Raw genomic sequence first — 19,819 nt, 5'->3', positions numbered from 1 at the left:
CATCGATAGCTTCCTTTTTCTGCCCCGTCCAGGTATTTTAAAGTATTTCTGCCCCTAGCCAGTTCAGGTATTTCATATGTTTTCTACCCCTAGCCAGTTCAGGTATTTCATATGTTTTCTACCCCTAGCCAGTTCAGGTATTTCATGTGTTCCAGCTCAAACACACCTGGTGCAACTAATGAAGCCCTTGATTAGTTGAATCAGGTGTGCTTGAGACAACACCTGTTGCTGTGAGGGATTGTATTCAGGGTGTTGAATAATTTTGAAACTGGAGAAGTCATTATAAGTTGCATTTTCAGTTGAATTTGGGGAAAACACAAAGCATTTGTTGTGTCGAACCATTTCAATTGCGTTTGTTTGATTTGTTCATCGCAAACAGCTGAAAGTCTAAATTTTGACAATAAACCTGATCTGCAATGGGGGTTGAATCATTTTGTCTGCAACTGTATGAATGCAGTTTGATAGATTTGGGGAATTAGTAACTATGGGGGTAAATACGTTTTCACACAGGCCCAGTTGGTTTTGGATAACTTTTCTGCTTCAATAAATAACTATCATTTAAAAACTCTATCTTGTGTTTACTCAGGTTGCCTTTGTTTTATCTTAGATTTTGTTTTCATTTCTGAAACAGTTTAGCATGAGATATAGACAAAAACAGAAATGATTCATTCATTCAAATAAGTACAAAACAGTCTTTACAGACACTGATGAGAATTAAATTTTTACATTGTATTTAGCATGAAGTTTTGCTAAATCAGAGGAATGTTTTAGTATTGACCTCTTTGTCTCCATGTATCTGTTCGATTGCCTGCTCTTCCAATATTGTCCCCCCCCCCCTTGATATATAAAATATTATATTACATATTAAACATTAAGGAGAAGTGGTGGATTAATCAAACTTTGAAATGAGATGTACAACTGAATTAGACAATTTTAATAAAAAGAAATTCTCAACAATATTGTCAAACATTCAACTTGCTGCTAAAGCACATACTGTACAGGTCAATTTTGCCTGGGGTGAATGAGTTGTATAAAGGACAGAGTTGTATAAAGTATTTCATGCTGTGTCTTTCCAAAGGTCAGATTGGAGAGAATGTTTAAAAAAATTAACAATTATTTTGAATTTCAGTTAAGATGGCCTATCTGTATGACAGGACTAACCCATTAAGTATTTCACTAGGGAATCAAAATGGCCATGTAGTTACAAATGCATTGCAATGTGGGTAACTGCATAGATTGCAGTGATGTCTGATTACACTATCATTAAAAAGTAACCTGATCTAACTTGTTGGACATAAAGTAGTTTCATCCTCTTTTTCTTCAGCTGGCATGTAGGCTGATGGACAGACTACTCACCTAGGGTTTACTATAATATTAAATGTATAACTTTGGCCAATTACTGAGATGTTTAACCTCTTATCAAAACATACAATAAGGAATAACCATTCCTAAAAGTTTACACAGATATGTATGTTCACTAACTGCGTCATGTTTTGTGACTGACTTATTTTATTTTAAAAGTGACGTGCTATTAAAAAAAAAGGCACATGTCCAAGATTAAATACTGATTCCATATCAACATTTTATTTTAAATATTTATTTATGCCCCATAAATGCTTTACAAGTTAACACATTAAGTTATATACGTGTATACATTAATTGATTTGAATCTTTCCATAGTTCTACTGAGGTCACTGCTGGGTGAACAGTAATGCTTTACTGCCCCCTAATGGTGTGTTGGTGTCACTGCTGCCAGGTCCAACTGGTCTTTCAGTCATTTCTGCTTATTCGTAAGTGAAACATGTGTGCGCATCATAAACTCAGATTTGAGCTCAGCACACTTTAGCATGGTCTCATGTCCGAGTGGGTTTCAACCAACATCTACTCTAAAAGTACCCCATTCTGACCAGGATAACGCAGTTTACTGTTGTTACAGTCAATATTAAGTGTGTTTGCATTCTTGGCATTGATTCTATAAGTCTCTGGAACCTAGTACAGGTCTCTGGAAGGATGAACACCATGTAGGCTCAAAAAGCTAGTATAGTGCGCTCCAATATCGCCAATAGATGTTCAGCAGGGTTGAGATCTGAGGATTGTGAAAGCCGTAGGCTGCAGTTTACATCAAGTTCATCCTCATCAAACCATTCAAAGTGAACCCTTGTACCCTGTGGATTCATCCTGGAAGAGACCACTCCCATCAAGATGGTGATCAGTCAGAAGAACTCTGCATTGACTTGTAGTGACTCCTCTCTCTTAGTGGACAAGTGTACACAAACCATCCATCTAAAAATAGCAAAATGGATCAACCAGTTTTTCCAGACCACAATGACTCCTTTGTGATTGGGATATACACCAGTTTCAGTTAAGGGAAGTCTGTAGTTTTCAGAACTATAGTAGAGAACATTTTTTTTTTAAACAAAAAAACAAAAAGATCACACACACACACACATACACACATCTATTATTGTTCCTCCCACGCCTAAGTTCTGTTACCGGGATTAACACCAGCTCTCATTTGATCATTATCGAACAGCAATATTTTAGCAAATACTGATTTAAACATGCGTACCTATGAATCTGTTTGAGAAGAGGAATGTTTAAGACAACTAAGACTATTATCAAAGAATAATGCTAGTTTTAAACAGCACCTAGTTTAAATTAACTCATGATTCATCAATGTTCTAGACTAGAGCGTAGGAGTGTGTGCCCTGAATTGTGCTTTATACAGTTTATGCTTTACACATGCTTGCAAGCGGGTGACTGTTGTGCGGATGTGTGAAGAGGAACACACAAGTAAAGACAGACGCAATGGTCTTGCATTGTTTTCTGTTTTTACTACAAAGACAGAGTTAGGATCCAGCAGTACATTGGCTTGAGTTACTCCACATACTACAGAGCACAACCATTCTCGATCAAAAAAACTTTTCTATACAAGTCTAAAATGCTAGTGTTTACTGTAGCACCATTTCTTTGAGATGTCTTTAGGGTCCTTGGCTCATATATAACTAGAGTAAGGTCACTATCAAAGAGCGCACACGTTAACATTAACATCATTCTCATCTATTATAAAAGCACACTGTAGCAGTACTCGACAAACATCGCAGTGAAAAAAGGGGTCACTACATCTAGTCTTTGACTAAAAACGTGTTGGAACATTCACATAGTTCCAAGCTAAATAACTATCCCGTTCTATCTCTCTGTGCAGTAATATTTCCTGACGTTTGTGGAATATTACAGGTATCTACAGTACAGTAAAATTCTTCAAGTACAAAAATATATTACAAATCTCCAGGCATATTTACATGGGCACTTTCTCAACAAATACATCTATAGGATTTCTATAAAGCTAGTGAGGAAAAGCTGTGGACAAAAAGGGAGGGCAATTCAATTTTAACTTTATAGTGGTATTAAGAAATAAAATGAAGCATTTCAAAGTCTAGCACCATTCAGAGTTCGATATTGTGCAATTTCTTCCTCTTCATAGATTGAAAACACGTTTAAAATTTTGGGCATTAAAACAAAACAAAAAAAAAAAGGTAATAAGAATTTGAACTCCTGCCTCTACAGAGCCACAAGTCCATTTGAGCTTGGAAACATCAGCAGGCAATGATCCTCCCCATCTCTTAGAAAAACATCCTGAAAACAAACAAATTCACATTCAGTAGGAAAGACAGACACATTTTAAGCATGAGGTAAGGAGCACAGGTCATGAGTTATATACCAAACAAAGATAAGGCTCTACAGATTCTCATACAAGATCCACATCTTTAGATACATACTTTCTCACAAAAACTTGTTATTCAGACGTGATTTATTTAAAAATGTACTATAGCATGTTTACTACAATCTGGTAATGATTGAGCATGTGGACTCTCCAATCAGAAACACACAGAAAAGCCCAGTTGCACGGTCACCAGAGAAAGATCTGCGACTCTTCTTCTAGACAACAGAGTGTATAGATATAGGTACGATGAGGTCTGATGAGGTACGTTCAACATTATGAAAGTACAATGACTAATATAGCTGCAAGCAGCAATGATCAGGGTTCAAGCTGTTTAGGACCCTTAATGACCTTAAAAGATATAGCTTAACAATGCGCAATCCTATAAGCACCCAAGTCGAAGAAAGAAAAAAAGAGAAGATAATTTTAAGAAATATCGGCCTTCGTTAAGCTCGTCTAACAGCTGCTGAACATTGATTGACCAATGGCGGCCATGTTTTTCAACATTCACAATTGTCCTCATTTGCGTTGATTGGACCTTGCATAAGGACCATTCTCGCAAGATTTATTTATCAAGTCTATTGGACCAACGGTTCCACATTTAGTGCCAATTTCATGTTTTGTTCTGTTATAACGCCACCAATTGGTCACAATCATTAATTATTTTTGTATCTGTCCTCAGATTGAGCCCATGCATAAGCACCCCATGTTTGGTGATGTCATATTCCGTTCAAGAGTTGTAGCCATTTAAGTATGGGTGGCCACGCCCACTTCAAACGTTTTTGATGTGATCTTACAAGGGTAAATTAAAAGATACTTTAAAAAAATAAATAAATAAATAAATAAAAAGGGATAGATTTTATAGATCTAAATAGTCCAAAGAATTGTCCTGCGAAAAGCCTAGGACTAGTTTGCAAAACTAGGTTTTTTAAGTAATCTCAAATATTTAACGGACAATTTGACTGACAGCAGTGGCCCTATAGCAAAGTTGTTCAGAATGAGGAGATCTAACAGAGAATACAAAGAACATGTGCATGTCTCAAACATCGGATCGTATACAATCATTTACACACATACGCAGCCATGCTGGCCAAACTCAGTAATTTTTGTCAAGTGATCTTAAAGGACATACATAAGTATCCCAAGTTCGGTGAAAATATATAATTCCATTTGAGTTATTACTATGTAATAGGGATGCACCGATGTATTGGCCGATAATCTGTATCAGCTGATAAAGGCTATTTTCACACTATCGGTTTCATCGACTTCATCGATTTCGTGCTGTGTGCTACTCGAGCTGAATTAAAGGGTCAGTACACCATTGAAAGATTTTAATGAAGATGGGTCGACAAAAAAGTATATATACACTGCACAGAAAAATATATTTGTAGAGTAGTATATTTCATATCCAGTTAATGTTAATATATAAAAAGTTGATATTATATATGACCAGTTTGGTGTCAGTGATGGAGTAGAAATGCTTGAGTTCGTGGTGAGTGAATGTGAGACTACCAGGATGTTTTTTTTTTTACAATTCAGTCAATGTTAATATGAATTAATAACATTCAATGATTTAATAAACTTACTTTAATCTTCAGAATTTAATGTTAATTCGAGTAATGTGTTTTCTGTTTATGAGACCAGTTACTGTGAAACAACTTGTTGAAATGGAGAGAATAAAGTCTGATTTGCATTTCTTTCAGAATTGTGAAATTTATTATTATTCATTTATAAGAAGGCATAAAAGGCAGAACTATCGTATCGGCATCGGCCGATATCACTCTGAATAATCTGTTATCGGTACGGCCGATATCACTCTGAATAATCTGTTATCGGTACGGCCGATATCACTCTGAATAATCTGTTATCGGTACGGCCGATATCACTCTGAATAATCTGTTATCGGTACGGCCGATATCACTCTGAATAATCTGTTATCGGTATCGGCAGAGAAATTTAGTATCGGTGCATCTCTACTATGGAAATAATGTGGCCAAGTCCATGTTGTCGACACGTAAAATTGAAAGTTAAACTTTTTTCAAAAATTATCTATAAAAAATAGACTCCACGGAATCTTGTAGCACTTGTCATTCATACTGACCAAAAAAACCTATGGCTAGTTCGCAGAAGTAGGTTTTTAATGTTATCTGAAATACTTACCAAACGGTTTGACAAACACCAATAGTTCTTGAGGCACAGTTGTTTAGAAAGAGAAGCCCCATCATTTGATGTATATCATTTGTGTTTTTTCTAAACACTGCACTATATACAACCCTTAACGACAATAATTGTGATAGCACCACCTAAGTGGCCAATTTTTTTTTTTTTTTAAACTTTGCAGAAACCTCTTAGACCAAGAGTCAAATAGGTCCAGCAAGTTTCGTTCCGATCGGTCATTGTTAACCTTGCCTAATAGCTGCTGAAAACTGATGGCAGCTATGTTTTTCAACATATGTGAATGTCCTCCTACATAGTGATGCCACCTGAGAAGGACACTGTATACACATTTTGAAGTCAATCGGATCAACAGTTCCATAGTTACATGTCAAGTTTTTTTGGTATTATAGCGCCACCATGTGGCAAAACCACCATGTACATAAGCCTATCAAGTTTGGTGAAGATATCTAATTTCGTTCAAGAGTTATATCAATTTACATAAACATGGCCACGCCTACTTCCTTTGATAACTTTTGATAATGAGACTCCGTAGAATTATTTGGCACTGGTTTGGTCCCGATCGGACAAAAAACCCAGGACTAGTTCGCAAAAGTAGATTTTATGAAAAAAGATCTCTACCAAGATTGTGGAAAATTTTTATAGGCAGAAATGAAATCGGATATCCAATGGTATAAAGCACTTCAGTCTATGGTCAATGGTCTAGGAGTTATGAGTAGTTTCGCGTTTTGACCAATTTGGCCGAGTCCGTGTTTCTGAGCAGCGAGCAATACTACTACCACTATATGACCAAGTTTCAAGTCTCTAGGCCAGTGTATCCCCCAGTGTGCCGGTGTGAGAGCAGGGGTGCCGTGTAAAAATCCTTCAAACATATCTAAAATGCTAAAGTGTGTATAAAACACGCTTACATAGACATAGAAATAATAAAACAGACACACACACGCATAACAATAATAATAATAATAATAATAATAATAAATTATATATAAAAATAATAATTCCCTGCCCCTCGACCCCCCTCGCTGACCTGTCAGCAGCACGTCAACATCAGTATGCGTAAAATGTGTGTGTTTTATCCTAATAATTAGCGTGTGACGATGCGTGTGTATTGCAAAAGAATATGGACAGATTTCTTAAAAGAAAAGCTCCAGATGCTTCTGGACCATCAACTTTATCCTCATGGAGCTAAAGCCTTGTTTATACTTCTGCCTGGCTCCACAGCGAGAGCCTACGCTGACTGCGCGCGCACCTCCCCAAACGGACGAGGCGTTTATACTTCACGCGCTCACCAGTGTAATATTCTTTAAAACGAAAGGAGGCAACTCTGAGTAGTCGTCCTATAAACCAACAGGAAATAGCTGAGACGTAGTTTGCTGGAACAACAAACACGCAATGCTTACAAACATGGCGTCTCACATGGAGTTGCTGAATGCTGAGGAGGAATTGTTGTGTTTGTTTTCAGTAAACTTCACTAAAACCCACAGCATGAAAAAAAAAGAACAAAGAATCATATAAAACCCAGTAAACCTTGAGATTATCACTTGTCACATTACAACAAAATATAGCTAGAAATATGAGAACATGTATAAAACTAAAGCGAACAACCTCAATTTTATTTTATTCATTTCATTAAGAATTTTATTAAACATGGACCTTTACTTTCATTAACTAGACCTTTCATTTATTGTAGGCTCATTTTGTACATGTTAGCAATTACTGTAGACATAAGCAAAAAGTGGGAGCTTCCTGCAAATGTCATTTCTCACACTTAGAAAATCAGGTGATTATGTTCACTAGAGATGCGCCAATAAAGTAGGGCTGCGTGATTAATGGAATATTGATCTCGATTACGATTTTTACTGCCCACGATTACATGAACATGATCGACTGAGATACTGAAGTTTAAAGTTCGTCCTCCGCTCATAGAAAACTCCACTGCAAGATCAAAGCAAGCGCTTCCTACACTACAGCCAATCACCATAGACCAGTGCAGGGATGAATTCTTTCTGTAACGCCAAAACCCAGAAATGAGTTTGCGTTTTAGCGCTCGAGCTGCCAGCTTCGCTTCGTGCTCCAGCGCTTGCGTGAGGGGAAACCGTGACACTAACATGTTGCTAAATGACACTACAGAGGTTGCCGGGGACATTAAACGTCATCACGTCAAACAGGAAAAGTCTGTGCAGATAAACTGGTTCAGGTTTGCTCTGCACAATTCCCAAAAAGAAACGTGGATCCACACAGTAAATCCATATTATGGAGAATGTTTTAAATAAAGTTTGGAGAAGTTGTGGGAAGCTCGGTGATGGTGACGGTGAAGTCGAGCGACCGTGGTGTAGATCGTTTATAGCGTACGGTTAGCCGTTTATTTCTCGAGATTGTATTTAGGCTTCAAACTTCATAAAAGTCGTGCTGATTTGTGAAAATGATCTTGATGGACAGAACGTGTTAGTGTTGTTCTTGTGTTGATCACAGAGATTATTTTGTGCAATCATCCAAAAGTCTATGTGAAAATCCTATTGGGTTTTTGTGGAGGGAACCGGTGTGATGATAACTTCCGGGTTCCGGTACAAAATGACGTCATCCCTGTGTCACCGCTCTATTGGGTGATCTGTCTGCGTCTCTCCTCCTGTAAACAAAGTTACTGACTTTTCTGCATTCGCCGGAATTGTTTATTTGGTTGAATATCGTTATATTTGATGCACATTTTCATTCGGTTGATGGCATTTTTATTTTTACTCATCCTATGTTTTGGGTACAACTGTATTTATAATTTGCTTCTACGAGATGATGCACTTTAAGGACCAGTCGTATTTGATAAGATTTGTACGTGAGCAGGAATGTAGCACAACATGGAGGTGAAAGCAGTGGTCTGTTTATTTAAATGTGAAAGTGCAGTAAAAATATGTTGTCCCTAAAATCAATGAATAATCGTGATAAATAATCGAGATCTCAATATTGATCAGAATAATCGTGATGATAGTTTGGCCATAGTCGTGCAGCCCTATGATTAAGGGTTATGGCCCGTCGGCCAACGGTTTAAAAACATCATATGATCAGGGCTGATTATATCCTGTCAATCAAAAGAGGGCGGGAAAACACATCAATTTCGTGCTGTGTGTAAAGATGATGTCTCTTGTGTGGAATGACGATAGAACTGCAGTTTGTAATCTCTGCACTGCTAAAAATTTTACACCAGAAGTTAGCAGCAATGAACCAGGCATCGAGTCTTTTTTAAAATTTTATGTAGCACTAGTTGTGTCTTTTACCCCTGTGCGCACCACTAGCAAATATAAATTACTGCAGTAGCCAGGATTGAATCAGAAAAGAAAGGCTCCCTGAATGCAGCAGAGTGTATATTGTGTGTGTGTGTTTGTTTTCAGGGGCATAACTGAATAAGAATACATTAATCGGATTCAAAAGATAATGCACACTAAACAGATATAAATATAGATATAAACAGTTTTTTTTTACCCCCAGAACTCTTGCCAGCTCTCTTTACTGCCATGTGCCAATGTGTTAACTGTTCTGTGTGAGTGGTCATTTAAAATGGTGTTATATTTGCACTGTAAACTGTCATGGGGTCATGCCATTAGGTTTTTGTATTATTCTATGTCTTGTTTAAGTCCAGCACTGCAGTGTAGTGCTTGTATGTGTAAGTGTGCACCGTAGGAACACTTTAATTCCTTATACGCTTAGGCATACTCGGCCAACAAAACTGTTTCTGATCATGGTGCTACAATAAACTGCATCGCCTACTTAATACGGGCTAAGTGCATCTCACCTGTAGATATTCGGGTCCAGTAGCACGGCTGTATCCTGAGGCAGCTGTGAGAGATGTACCACTTTGGTCTTCATTAGTGGTCGGTCACTCTCGCTCACCCATGAGTCTGGCAGTCTGAGAGAGAGAGAGAGAGAGAGAGAGAGAGAGAGAGAGAGAGGCACTTAACAACATTTGTAAACCTTTTAGAAACTATCCTCTCTCTACACTGATGTCTGCCATCATAATAGCTGAACCCGATTCTTCTGCTCACAAACAACCACTAGCACCACCAGTCTTCCAGTCTAGTGGAACATATGCTAGTAATACCCATCTCAGAAGATCAGAAATACTCACCCTGTGCACATAATCATGAGTTATTAGTTCAATGCGGAAATAAATGGAAACCTTTAGCCATTAAAAAACCACATATAGCAACACTACAGTAATGTCTTCACACAAACATGCTTTAATCAGTCAGCACTATAAACGATCAAATATAATGCCAGTGCAATACAAACTAACATCATAACATCAAGGCTGTGTGCCTTTAAAACACGAAAGTACGCAAAATGACCTGTTCTCCCTTAGAGGTAGAAGAGAAGCAGTGCATTTCTGTTCTTCTGTCTAGACTGATGGAGGTTAGATTTGGTGAACTGTACTCACATGTCCTCTGGAGTCCAGTGGAGCAGCACCTTCACCTTCCCTGAATCCTCCTTCCGTCTCGCAATGACCTATTCATTTAAAATATATACAAAATATTTTGGAGGTTTTAGACTTAAGGATATTTTCAAAAAGACCTTGAGAAAGTAGTGCTCTGGTCAGCATAAAGAAAGCCTAGCGACCAGTTCAGTACTGAGCTTGAAGTTGTTGTTTTTTGGGAGGGATGGAGTTCGGATCCACAGCTGTTTCTTACATCCATTAGGATGGTACAGCTTACTTCCTATTTTTCCTTCTCTCTCTCTCATAAATCATGGATCAGACTCTCTCACGCCTCCATTTTGCTTGTGTGCTTTCATGCCTATTTGAAAAGGACAAAGTGGTTTGTTTGCTTATTTGGAAGGGTTTGGTTTCACGCGCTATATATTTAAACAAACCATGCAATACGGGAAAGAGATCAATAAACCTGTGCACGCGTAGAGAAATTATAATCTTCTGAGAATATGGGGACACGGAACCGTCGCTACATAAATGATAAATAAAGTGGAAATGTGATTTGCATCAAGCTTTTTTGTTTTCGATTTTTTTAATCAGATAGTCCAAATATCCTGAGCACAGCATTTCTGCAGCACTACATCTCTGTCCTTTGGCTCGGTTTGTGTCTGGTGGCTCACTTGCATCAACAAAAAAGCTGCCTGCAATCCATAATGCATGTCATGGTCTGGTTCACTTCCTGCAGTCGGGTCAATTCAGGACTGAATCACTTTGTCACAATCTAACCATGCTAGAGTTCAACTGACCATGGATCCAGACCAAGACCATGACCATGGTCTGAACGCCCAACAAAACTGATCCAAGCAGTAAAGGCGACCTGGAGCAGCTGAGAAACACCGTGTTTGAGACACATTTATCCCACTGACTCAACGATTCATTTCATGTATAAAATATTTTAATTGCAGCTTAAGGATAAGGATATTTCTGAAGGACAAAGTAACTTTTTACATGTTTGTTCTGTAGTCATGTATTACAGACTCACCGTGCTGTGAAACACCACACTGTGGCCCTTGCCCTGGCTCTCAATGTGGGTTGCCAGATTGAGACAGATGGCACGGTGACGGATGGCATCCATCGTTTGTGCGTCAAAGAAGTCATGTGGCCGAGCTGGAACAGGCGGTTTGGGTTAAAAAAAGAGGTATGCAAAAGATAATCACTTATAAAAAATAAATAAATTAAACAAAAAATAAAACAAAACCTAACAACAACTAAAAAAAGTCACTGAGACACCAATACATACGCAATGACCTCCTGCATTTGTTCTTCAGCTTTCTGCGTTTGCTGATGCCTGCTTTGGAAGGCGACTCTTCTTTAAGCTTGGCTTGGCTGGACAGCTTGGATGAATTCTGTGAGCTGAAGTGGGTGGGTACGTGACGCGCTAGTCCTCCCTGAGAGGCAAAGGTGGCATTGCAACCACCCACTACACACTGAAAAAGCAAGGAAGGATTAAATGAAACCAGACCAAAAAACCCCCGAAATAATGGAATCACAATTTTTAAGGAATTGTAGAAGAGTGAACCCTCTTGGTATGCCAGGTGTTTTGGCTCTGTAGACATTAATCCACAGAGCTGAATCATACCTTGAAAGGTTTATCACCACTGTGGGAAAGCATGTGTCTCTGGAGCCAGCTCTGGCTAGTGGACGGTGTGTTGTACACTTTACAGCCCTTCCACAGACACACAAACACCTAGCACAGAGAAACACACACATTTCAATTCAATTCCATTCCATTTTATTTGTATAGCGCTTTTTACAATAGACATTGTCTCAAAGCAGCTTTACAGAAATATCAACACGGTATACAGATATTAAAGGTGCGAATTTATCCCAACTGAGCAAGCCACTGAGTGGCGACGGTGGCAAGGAAAAACTCCCTACATTTAGCATGTATACAGTAAAGCTGGGTTAGATGGTGATATAACAGTGATTTTCAGAGATAGTGTGAGTCTAGTGATATCTTTTAATAACTTTAAAAAGAAAAATTATTACAAACTGACTGGAAGCAGTTGACTAGATGTTGAGTTTTTGTTTTACACCCCTTCAGTATATAGTTTGTGGTCATCCCCTAGTATAAAGTTTAATAGATAAACAGACAAGTGCCCATATGATGTAGAATTGTAATCTCTGACACCAGCACTGATGTAATTTTATATGATCAAACATTAAGCAGACACCAGCAACTTTAGTTAAACAGGGATGTACTTCAATGATTTTCTCAAACTCTAGGATCATAAACAGCTTCATATAGAAATATAAAGTCCTCATACTGTCAAAGAAACATGTCAGACACAGGTCTTGGTGAACACTGAACTCTCAAACGTATCTGAAGGATGTTCTGTGGCCTCATGGGGGACACGACTGTAACAGTCCTGATGATGCTACAATCATTCAAAACAGCTTAACCACATGTTACTCTACCAGCAATAAAAAAAGAATCAATACTCAGTGGTTGTTGAAATAGCAATACATATATAAATTTATTTTCTACATAATATATAACATCTGTTATTTATTTGCCCAATTACCTCCAATGCCAGTAAAGCAGATCAATATTAATATCAACCAGCTGATATATGGGTCAGTAACACTCTTAGTATCTATAGCTTGAGCCCACAAAATATTTGATATTTTGGGGGGGGGGGGGCATTCACCTAAATGATACACCGTGCGTTAAACTGATGATCATTTCAAACTAATAGTGTAGTGTGTTACTGACCCCTCCACGCTGACCATCAACGTGGACTGAGCGTATGTGTTCGGCCAGGTCCGGGCTGCTGGTGAAGAGCAGAGGGCACTGATCCCAACAGCAGGGATATGATGAACCTTTGGTAGATGCTGAAGCTGCTCCTCCATGGCCATTCATCATCGCTGGTGTGGAGCGTCCACTGGACGCAGTGCTCTCCATGTCCATAAGGGTGCTGCTGATACTAAAACACACACAAACACACATCATATAAGCAGTTCTCATTGTATTTTATACTGTAATTTTGATTAATTAACCGGTGTTAGCCGGCGACAAAAAGACAGGCAGCCGTTCATTTTCTCAGCGTCACAGATCCGAAATTCCAGGGACAGCGGCAAGTAACATTTGATTGGAGCTTTTCTCAATTCTGAACAAATTAGGTATGATGCAGTAAAGTGACAAAATCCAAAGAACTGCCTTGCATGATTTTTCTGACCAATCCTTTGCTGCGAATGGACCGATTAATTCGGTCCCTACTCACTTTTGTTCCCACCTGCAGTTTGACAAGCAAAAATGGAAGACAAAGTTATAAACACTAGTCAGTTCGGATCCTGGAACCTACTCACGAAGTGCCTACTGAGTGTGCTGCTGTTCCGAATGACGGGCAAACCTGGCGCTTATTTACGGGGTTCATAGGACCACACTTCATAACTAGCATCATATTTCACCCCTCATCAATGTGGATAACCCTATGCCACAAGGTCATGAGACCCTGACTCATACAAGGTTGCTTGGAAAGGTGTTTGGAAATAAGTCACACGTTCACACATTTGAGGGGGCGGGGCTGAACCTGGAGTGCATGATAATGCCCAGATAGCTATGATGCAGATCTCCTGAGTAGCACACCCCACAGTAGTGCCCAGCGAGAATGGCACACTTCTCAAAGAATGGCATGTCAAATTAACGAGCTGGATATCCAGTCTGCTTGTAGGACAGGGTGATTACTTCCATAAACCAGTGGGCAACTATTTGTCTAGAAAGGGCAGCACCTCACACCTTTACCTGATGAGTGGGTAGCCGTGAGGTTCAGACACTATAAGGCACATACTGAACAGAAAAATGAACACCCTGATGGTTGGCCCTTGTAGAATGCTGCAAGGTTAATTGCCTGGTTCCCAAACTTGGGCAGTGACTTTAAGCAGAAACGCAGGTTGGGTGTGGGAAGCCTTGAGGTCTAGGCCAGCTTGGACCTGCGAGCAGAAGGTTGTTTGGCCCAGCGACAAACCACAGCTAGCAGCTCTGGCGATGAAGGGAGTACCTTCCAGTGTGTTACCAACAGTTGTGAGGAGAAAAGAGCGGGAAGCACCACTGTGAATTGTGCCTTCTTGCCCCTCCCCAAGAAAAACCAATGCCAACAAAGAACAATGAATCCGTGTGAATGGGTGAATAGGCTTTTAGGGGAGGCTGTGCCTCTGTCCAACTTTTATTCAATCACATACACATGTTTAAAACAGAGGTACGGATAAGAATCTATACAGTTCCAGAAGCTACCCCTCACCCAAAACCACATACAGGGTTTACAAAGGATATAAGGGTTTCAGATGCACTACAACTCTTTGCATGTTTTTCCTGGCATTTTCAAAAGAACAAATCAGTCCCAGCATTTTAACAGGGACCCAATTATTAAAGGTAAAGCATTAAGCATTTCACTATTTGGACAAATATCGAACAGCTAAATAATTTTATTACCGTTAAAAAGATATGTGGTACTATAGCAACCACTATATTATAATTGAATACTGATAACTGATGAGCACTTGTACATGACATTGTTGTATATACTATAACTAAGAACGTCTATTTATTAATAAATGCTATACTGTAATCACGTCTGCTACAGTAATGTCAGAATGTAACAAACTGCTACTAAAAATTATATTTCAAGTTAATTAATTTATCTATTTATGCAACTTGATACTGCAAAAATATTGTTTGCAGGTGAAGATTGGAAAAAAATGTGAAAGATTGGGTAGATGGAAATAAGACCAGATAACCATTCCCAAACTAAAATATTTAAAATTGATCAAGCTCACAGTCAAAAGTAGCTTCCTCTTTAAAATGAATCAGGAGAGGCTAACCCCCCCCCCCCCCCAAAAAAAAAACCCCACAGCATGCTGGTTTCACATGCAAATAGGCTAGTATGCTAGCTCGAAAAAACAGAAATGGCCAGTGAGTGTTGAACCAAAACTGTAGAGTTTTCTGATATTTCCTTTTTAAACCACTGCAGTACGTAGAATTGTACACTGATTGATTGGCAGGTGGGTGGCCATATTCTTTACAAAATGTCAGCATGTTTTTCCAACAGTGTTATTACAGACAGCCGCTTGTGAGTAAATGGACACCACTTTCATGAAGATAAAGCAAACATCCTTGGAACAGTTTGCAAAAATGGGTTAGCCATATTATGCAAATGATGTTGCATAAGCCAGTGAATCAGGAGAAAAAGAAATCTTCACTAGACACTTTACGCATGATATTCTTGTGAAGTGAAAAGCATGAATAGTGCACAGGTGTAGGATATAATTTCAGCTGAATCAGACTCATGGTTCTTGAGAAACAGTTCTGACAACTGGTGGCCACACTGTTAACAAATCTCAACAGCGTTCTAATAAATACTGAGGGGCCGCCTCTGATGAGTCATTTGACACCAACGTCCCGAAGACAGGACAAACATTCTAGGAATAATTAACAGAAGTAGATTTTGCCTATTATGCAAACTAGCTACAGATCTTAGTAGGTTGAGCTAAATGGGTCGGAATTAGCCAGCACATAAACTGTGCAGATGTGATGCTCGGCATCTTTAAGAGCAACGAGTTTAAGAAATGGTCATAATTAAGATAAGCAATATGATCCAATACACGGTATCAGTGTTGGGCTGATACTGGCATAAAAAAGGTGGACATCTATCGGAAAAAACATATGAGATCAGATCCTGTACCAAGATTGAAATTAGAAAAGAACAGAGTTTTTTTGAACTGGAAATTGTGTATATAATATAATATGATATAATATAATATTATATTATATTATATAATATTATATTATATATTTCCAATGAGGTTATTCAACTGAATTTTTTTTTTCAAGCTTTGGTATTAACTCAATAAATCCACACATATAAAGAAATCCAAACATTAAAGTCCATAAACAAAGTGATGTGTAATAAACAGGAATGACACGGGGGAAAAAAGTATTGAACACACTAACTGAAATTTCTTTAAAACAGTGGAGAAGTCTTTGATTGTAATGACGCTTCAAGACACTTCCTGTATGAGGAAATTAATGGGCCGCAGTATTCAGGTGTGATTTTGGCCCGTTCTTCTAAACAAATTGCCTTTAAATCTTGTTCAGATGGATTCGAGTCAGGTGATCGACTGGGCCATTCTAACACCTTGATTTTTTTTTCTCTGAAACCAATTGAGAGTTTCTTTTGCTGTATGCTTTGGATAGTTGTCCTGCTGGAAGTCCACCCACGTCTCATCATCATCCTGGTGGATGGCAGCAGATTCTTCTCAAGAATCTCCCGGTAAAGGGCTCCATTCATCGTTCCTTCAATTATATGAAGTCTGCCAGTACCATGTGATGAAAAACAGCCCCACACCATGATGCTTCACATCCAAACTTCACTGTTGGTGTAGTGTTTTTAGGAAGATGTGCAGTGACATTTCTTCTCCAAACATGGTGTGTAGTATGAGAACCAAAAAGTTCCATTTTGCTCTCATCTGACCAGACTACACTCTCCCAGTATTTCATAGGCTTGTCCAGATGAGTTGTAGTAAACTTTAAATGAGCTTCGACATGTCTTTTCTTTAGTAATGGAGTATTGCGTGTGAGCGTGAGCAGTGGAGTGCATTGCCTATTGTTTTCTCTGTGACGATGACACCTGCTGCCTCCAAGTGTTTCTGGAGCTCTTTCTGAGTGGTCCTTGGCTCTTGGGCTATTCTTCTTACTATTCTTCTGACTCCCTGGTCAGAGATCTTGTGAGGAGCTCCTGTGTGTGGCCGGTTGATGACGGAGTGATGTTGTTCCACTTGTGAATAATGACCCTGATGGTGTTTACTGGAGGATTCAGAAGTTTTGAAATACGTCTGTATCCGATTCCATCAAAATGTTTCACAACAATAAGGTTGCTTTACTCATCATGAGATGTTTTTTTCTGTGACACCTTGGTAACGAAAAGCCTTTTTATAGACCATCAATTTACTAACACAGCTGATATTAATTTGCACAGATAGGAGGTATAATTACTTATGGGTTTCAGCTGGTTATTTGCCTTAACTTGGAGAACTGCTTTTTCATAGCGTGTTCAATACTTTTTTTCCCCCATGTCATTCCTCTTAATTACACATAACTTTATTTACGGACTTTAATGTTGTGAATTCTTTATATTTCCAGATTTCTTGAGTTAATACTGATGTCTGGTGAAAATTTAATGTGAATAACCTCATTGGAAATATATTTACTGAAAAAATGTTGACACATTTTATACTCACCCCCCCTACTGTGTGTGTGTGCATATTTTAAATATATATATGGCCCAAAAGTATGTGCATCCCTGCTGCTCACACAAATATGCGTTTGTTGAACATCCCGTTTCAGATTTATTCCCCCATTTTGCTGGTATAATAAGCTCCACTCTTCTGGGAAGGCTTTCCACTACATTTTGGAGCGTGGCTGTTGGGGATTTGTGTTCATTCAGCTCCAAGAGCATTAGTGATGTTGGTATGTCGAGGAGGCTTCAGTTCCAGTTCATCCAAAGGTGTTCAGTGGGGTTGAGGTCAGGGCTCTGTGTAGGACACTCGAGTTCCTCCACCTTCTTCCAAACCCTAACACACCACGTCTTCATGGAGCTCGCTTTGTGCACAGGATCATTGTCATGCTGGAACAGGTTTGAGCCTCGTAGTTCTAGTGAAGGGAAACTGTAATGCTACGGCGTACAAACACATTCTATACAATTGTGTGCTTCAGACGTTGTGGGAACAGTTTGTGGAAGAAGCACCTATGTTCGGGTGTCCACATACTTTTGGCTATGAAATGAATCATAACAGCTATATAGCTGGGAGTCATGGTGCAGTGCAGTAAACCACATTCAACTCAAAATCAGAGCAAAACTCGAGAGCTCTCACACCGACACCACTCGGCACAAACAAAATGCCATCTCTCTGTACTTTCTAGAGATGTCCACATCTCGTGGTGATGCGCTACAGTTTCCATCTAAACTCTTTAACACCGAATATACACTTTTTTTTTTTGTTAGAAGTGTAGTTTTGGCTGAGAGGAGAAAAAAACCCCACATGATAAAAAGCCTGGCCTGTGCCAGTGATGTAAAGTGCTGAAGTCCCTGCAGAGCTCCTCTAAACTGGGCACAAAGACAGATGTAAATAAACAGGTGGTGTCGGAGGTCAGTGTGGGTATTTTACCCAGGCATGCTGATGAAAAGTGTGGAGAACTCAGCCTCGTGTGGGACAGCGGTGTAAAAATGTACAAACCTGTCCTCGGAGTCGATGCGACTGAGCGGCTCTCCGTCGGATGAGGAGATCTCCACGCTGGCCCTGCGCTTGAGTTCGGTGCCCGTTTTGTCTTCACCCTTCCTCACGGCGCAGTGGAGCGGCGAGGACACGTTCTCCTCCTCCCTTTGTTCTTGCCCCAGCTCCGCCGTCACGTCTGCCGAGCCCTCCGCGTTACCGACACGTTTCTGCCCCAGCATGTCCGTCTCCGTGTCCATTTCCTTCTCCTCCTGACCGTCTCTGTTCAGTCCTTCGTCGTTGGATGGGGTTTCCTCGGACTCGTCGGAAGCCGTGCGCTTCTCCTCCTCGAGCTCGCCATTCTCGTCCATCTTAACACACTCGCTCTCAGCCGGTTCCTGATCCGGAGCGCGCAGGCCCTCGGGGTTAGCCGTGCTGTTTTGCTCCTCACTAGGGTTCGGGGAGTCTTGTTCGGACGTGTCGGAAGTCGCGGAAGCCATCGCGGGCGTCAAAAGCGTCTCGTGTAACTCAAAGTGTAAAGTTTCGAGGACAGGCTAGAGAAAGGAAATCAGTTCTCGTCGGGCCGCTACACAGCGCAGGGACGTGAGGGGCGGAGCCACAGCGGTGACGTAGGGCTCCATGCCTCCACGCGGTGGTAACACTGCCTCGCCTCGCGTTCAAGCACTTGCAGCAGTCATATGCTGCTTTCACGACGGAGTGGGAACTGCGGAGTTTCCGACTTGTCAGTGCGAACGATCCGTTTGAACGGCTCTCCAACTCAGAGTTGCGATTCCGTGACGTCACTTCAACATGGCCGCGCTCATAGTGGGAAAAGTAAGAGCTAGAAATAACTCCGCGGGTTAAGGTTTGCTATCGCTAAATACTGCGTGATACTTTGATAACTGAAATGTTAATTATCTTTCTATAAGATTCATTTTAATTAAAACGTCCCTTTTAATATGATTTCGGTGCCATTAACATTCAGTCATCACATGCACTTTACAAATGAATAAAGCACTAACCAAACTTTTTTTTTTAAAAAATTGAATCCACAACCCCAGTGCACAGTCATGTCTATTTACTTTCATGTAGAGTCAGTGTTAATTAACAAGTGAATGTGTCTGACTGATCTAAAGCTAAGCTTGTGTATATACAGTATAACCCATTTAAAGGTAAGAGGCGCTGCAGTGTTTACTGTACACGCAGCCATGTTGTTTGACGTCACGCGCTGAACTCGGAGTTGA

The 19,819-nt window shown here is 39.8% G+C and overlaps 1 protein-coding gene across 1 annotated transcript; it reads right to left on the bottom strand.

The window, feature by feature from the left end:
• Window positions 1-2,814: 2,814 nt before the first annotated feature.
• aebp2 (AE binding protein 2) lies at window positions 2,815-19,211 on the bottom strand. Its single transcript, XM_017494227.3, has 8 exons — window positions 18,600-19,211; window positions 13,084-13,294; window positions 11,947-12,054; window positions 11,608-11,794; window positions 11,350-11,474; window positions 10,320-10,387; window positions 9,678-9,791; window positions 2,815-3,636 (listed from the first exon to the last, which is right to left on the bottom strand). The coding sequence occupies exons 1-8, from the start codon at window positions 19,073-19,075 to the stop codon at window positions 3,624-3,626; spliced, it is 1,302 nt and encodes a 433-aa protein (XP_017349716.1). The 5' UTR covers window positions 19,076-19,211; the 3' UTR covers window positions 2,815-3,623.
• Window positions 19,212-19,819: the final 608 nt, after the last annotated feature.

Source organism: Ictalurus punctatus, chromosome 19 (genome assembly GCF_001660625.3).
Source record: "Ictalurus punctatus breed USDA103 chromosome 19, Coco_2.0, whole genome shotgun sequence".
NCBI classification, from domain to species: domain Eukaryota; kingdom Metazoa; phylum Chordata; class Actinopteri; order Siluriformes; family Ictaluridae; genus Ictalurus; species Ictalurus punctatus.
Note: the sequence above shows the minus strand (reverse complement) of the source record. Positions and strands in the feature narration are given on the sequence as shown.

What these genes read in the sequence shown, in the direction of transcription:
- aebp2 (XM_017494227.3), bottom strand. Translation starts at nt 19,075, where the DNA reads ATGGCTTCCGCGACTTCCGACACGTCCGAACAAGACTCCCCGAACCCT. An exon ending in CAAATGCAGGAGGTCATTGC is followed by an intron (nt 11,475 to 11,607) that starts GTATGTATTGGT and finishes CGCCTGTTCCAG; the next exon opens with CTCGGCCACATGACTTCTTT. An exon ending in GTGTGGTGTTTCACAGCACG is followed by an intron (nt 10,388 to 11,349) that starts GTGAGTCTGTAA and finishes TTAAATGAATAG; the next exon opens with GTCATTGCGAGACGGAAGGA.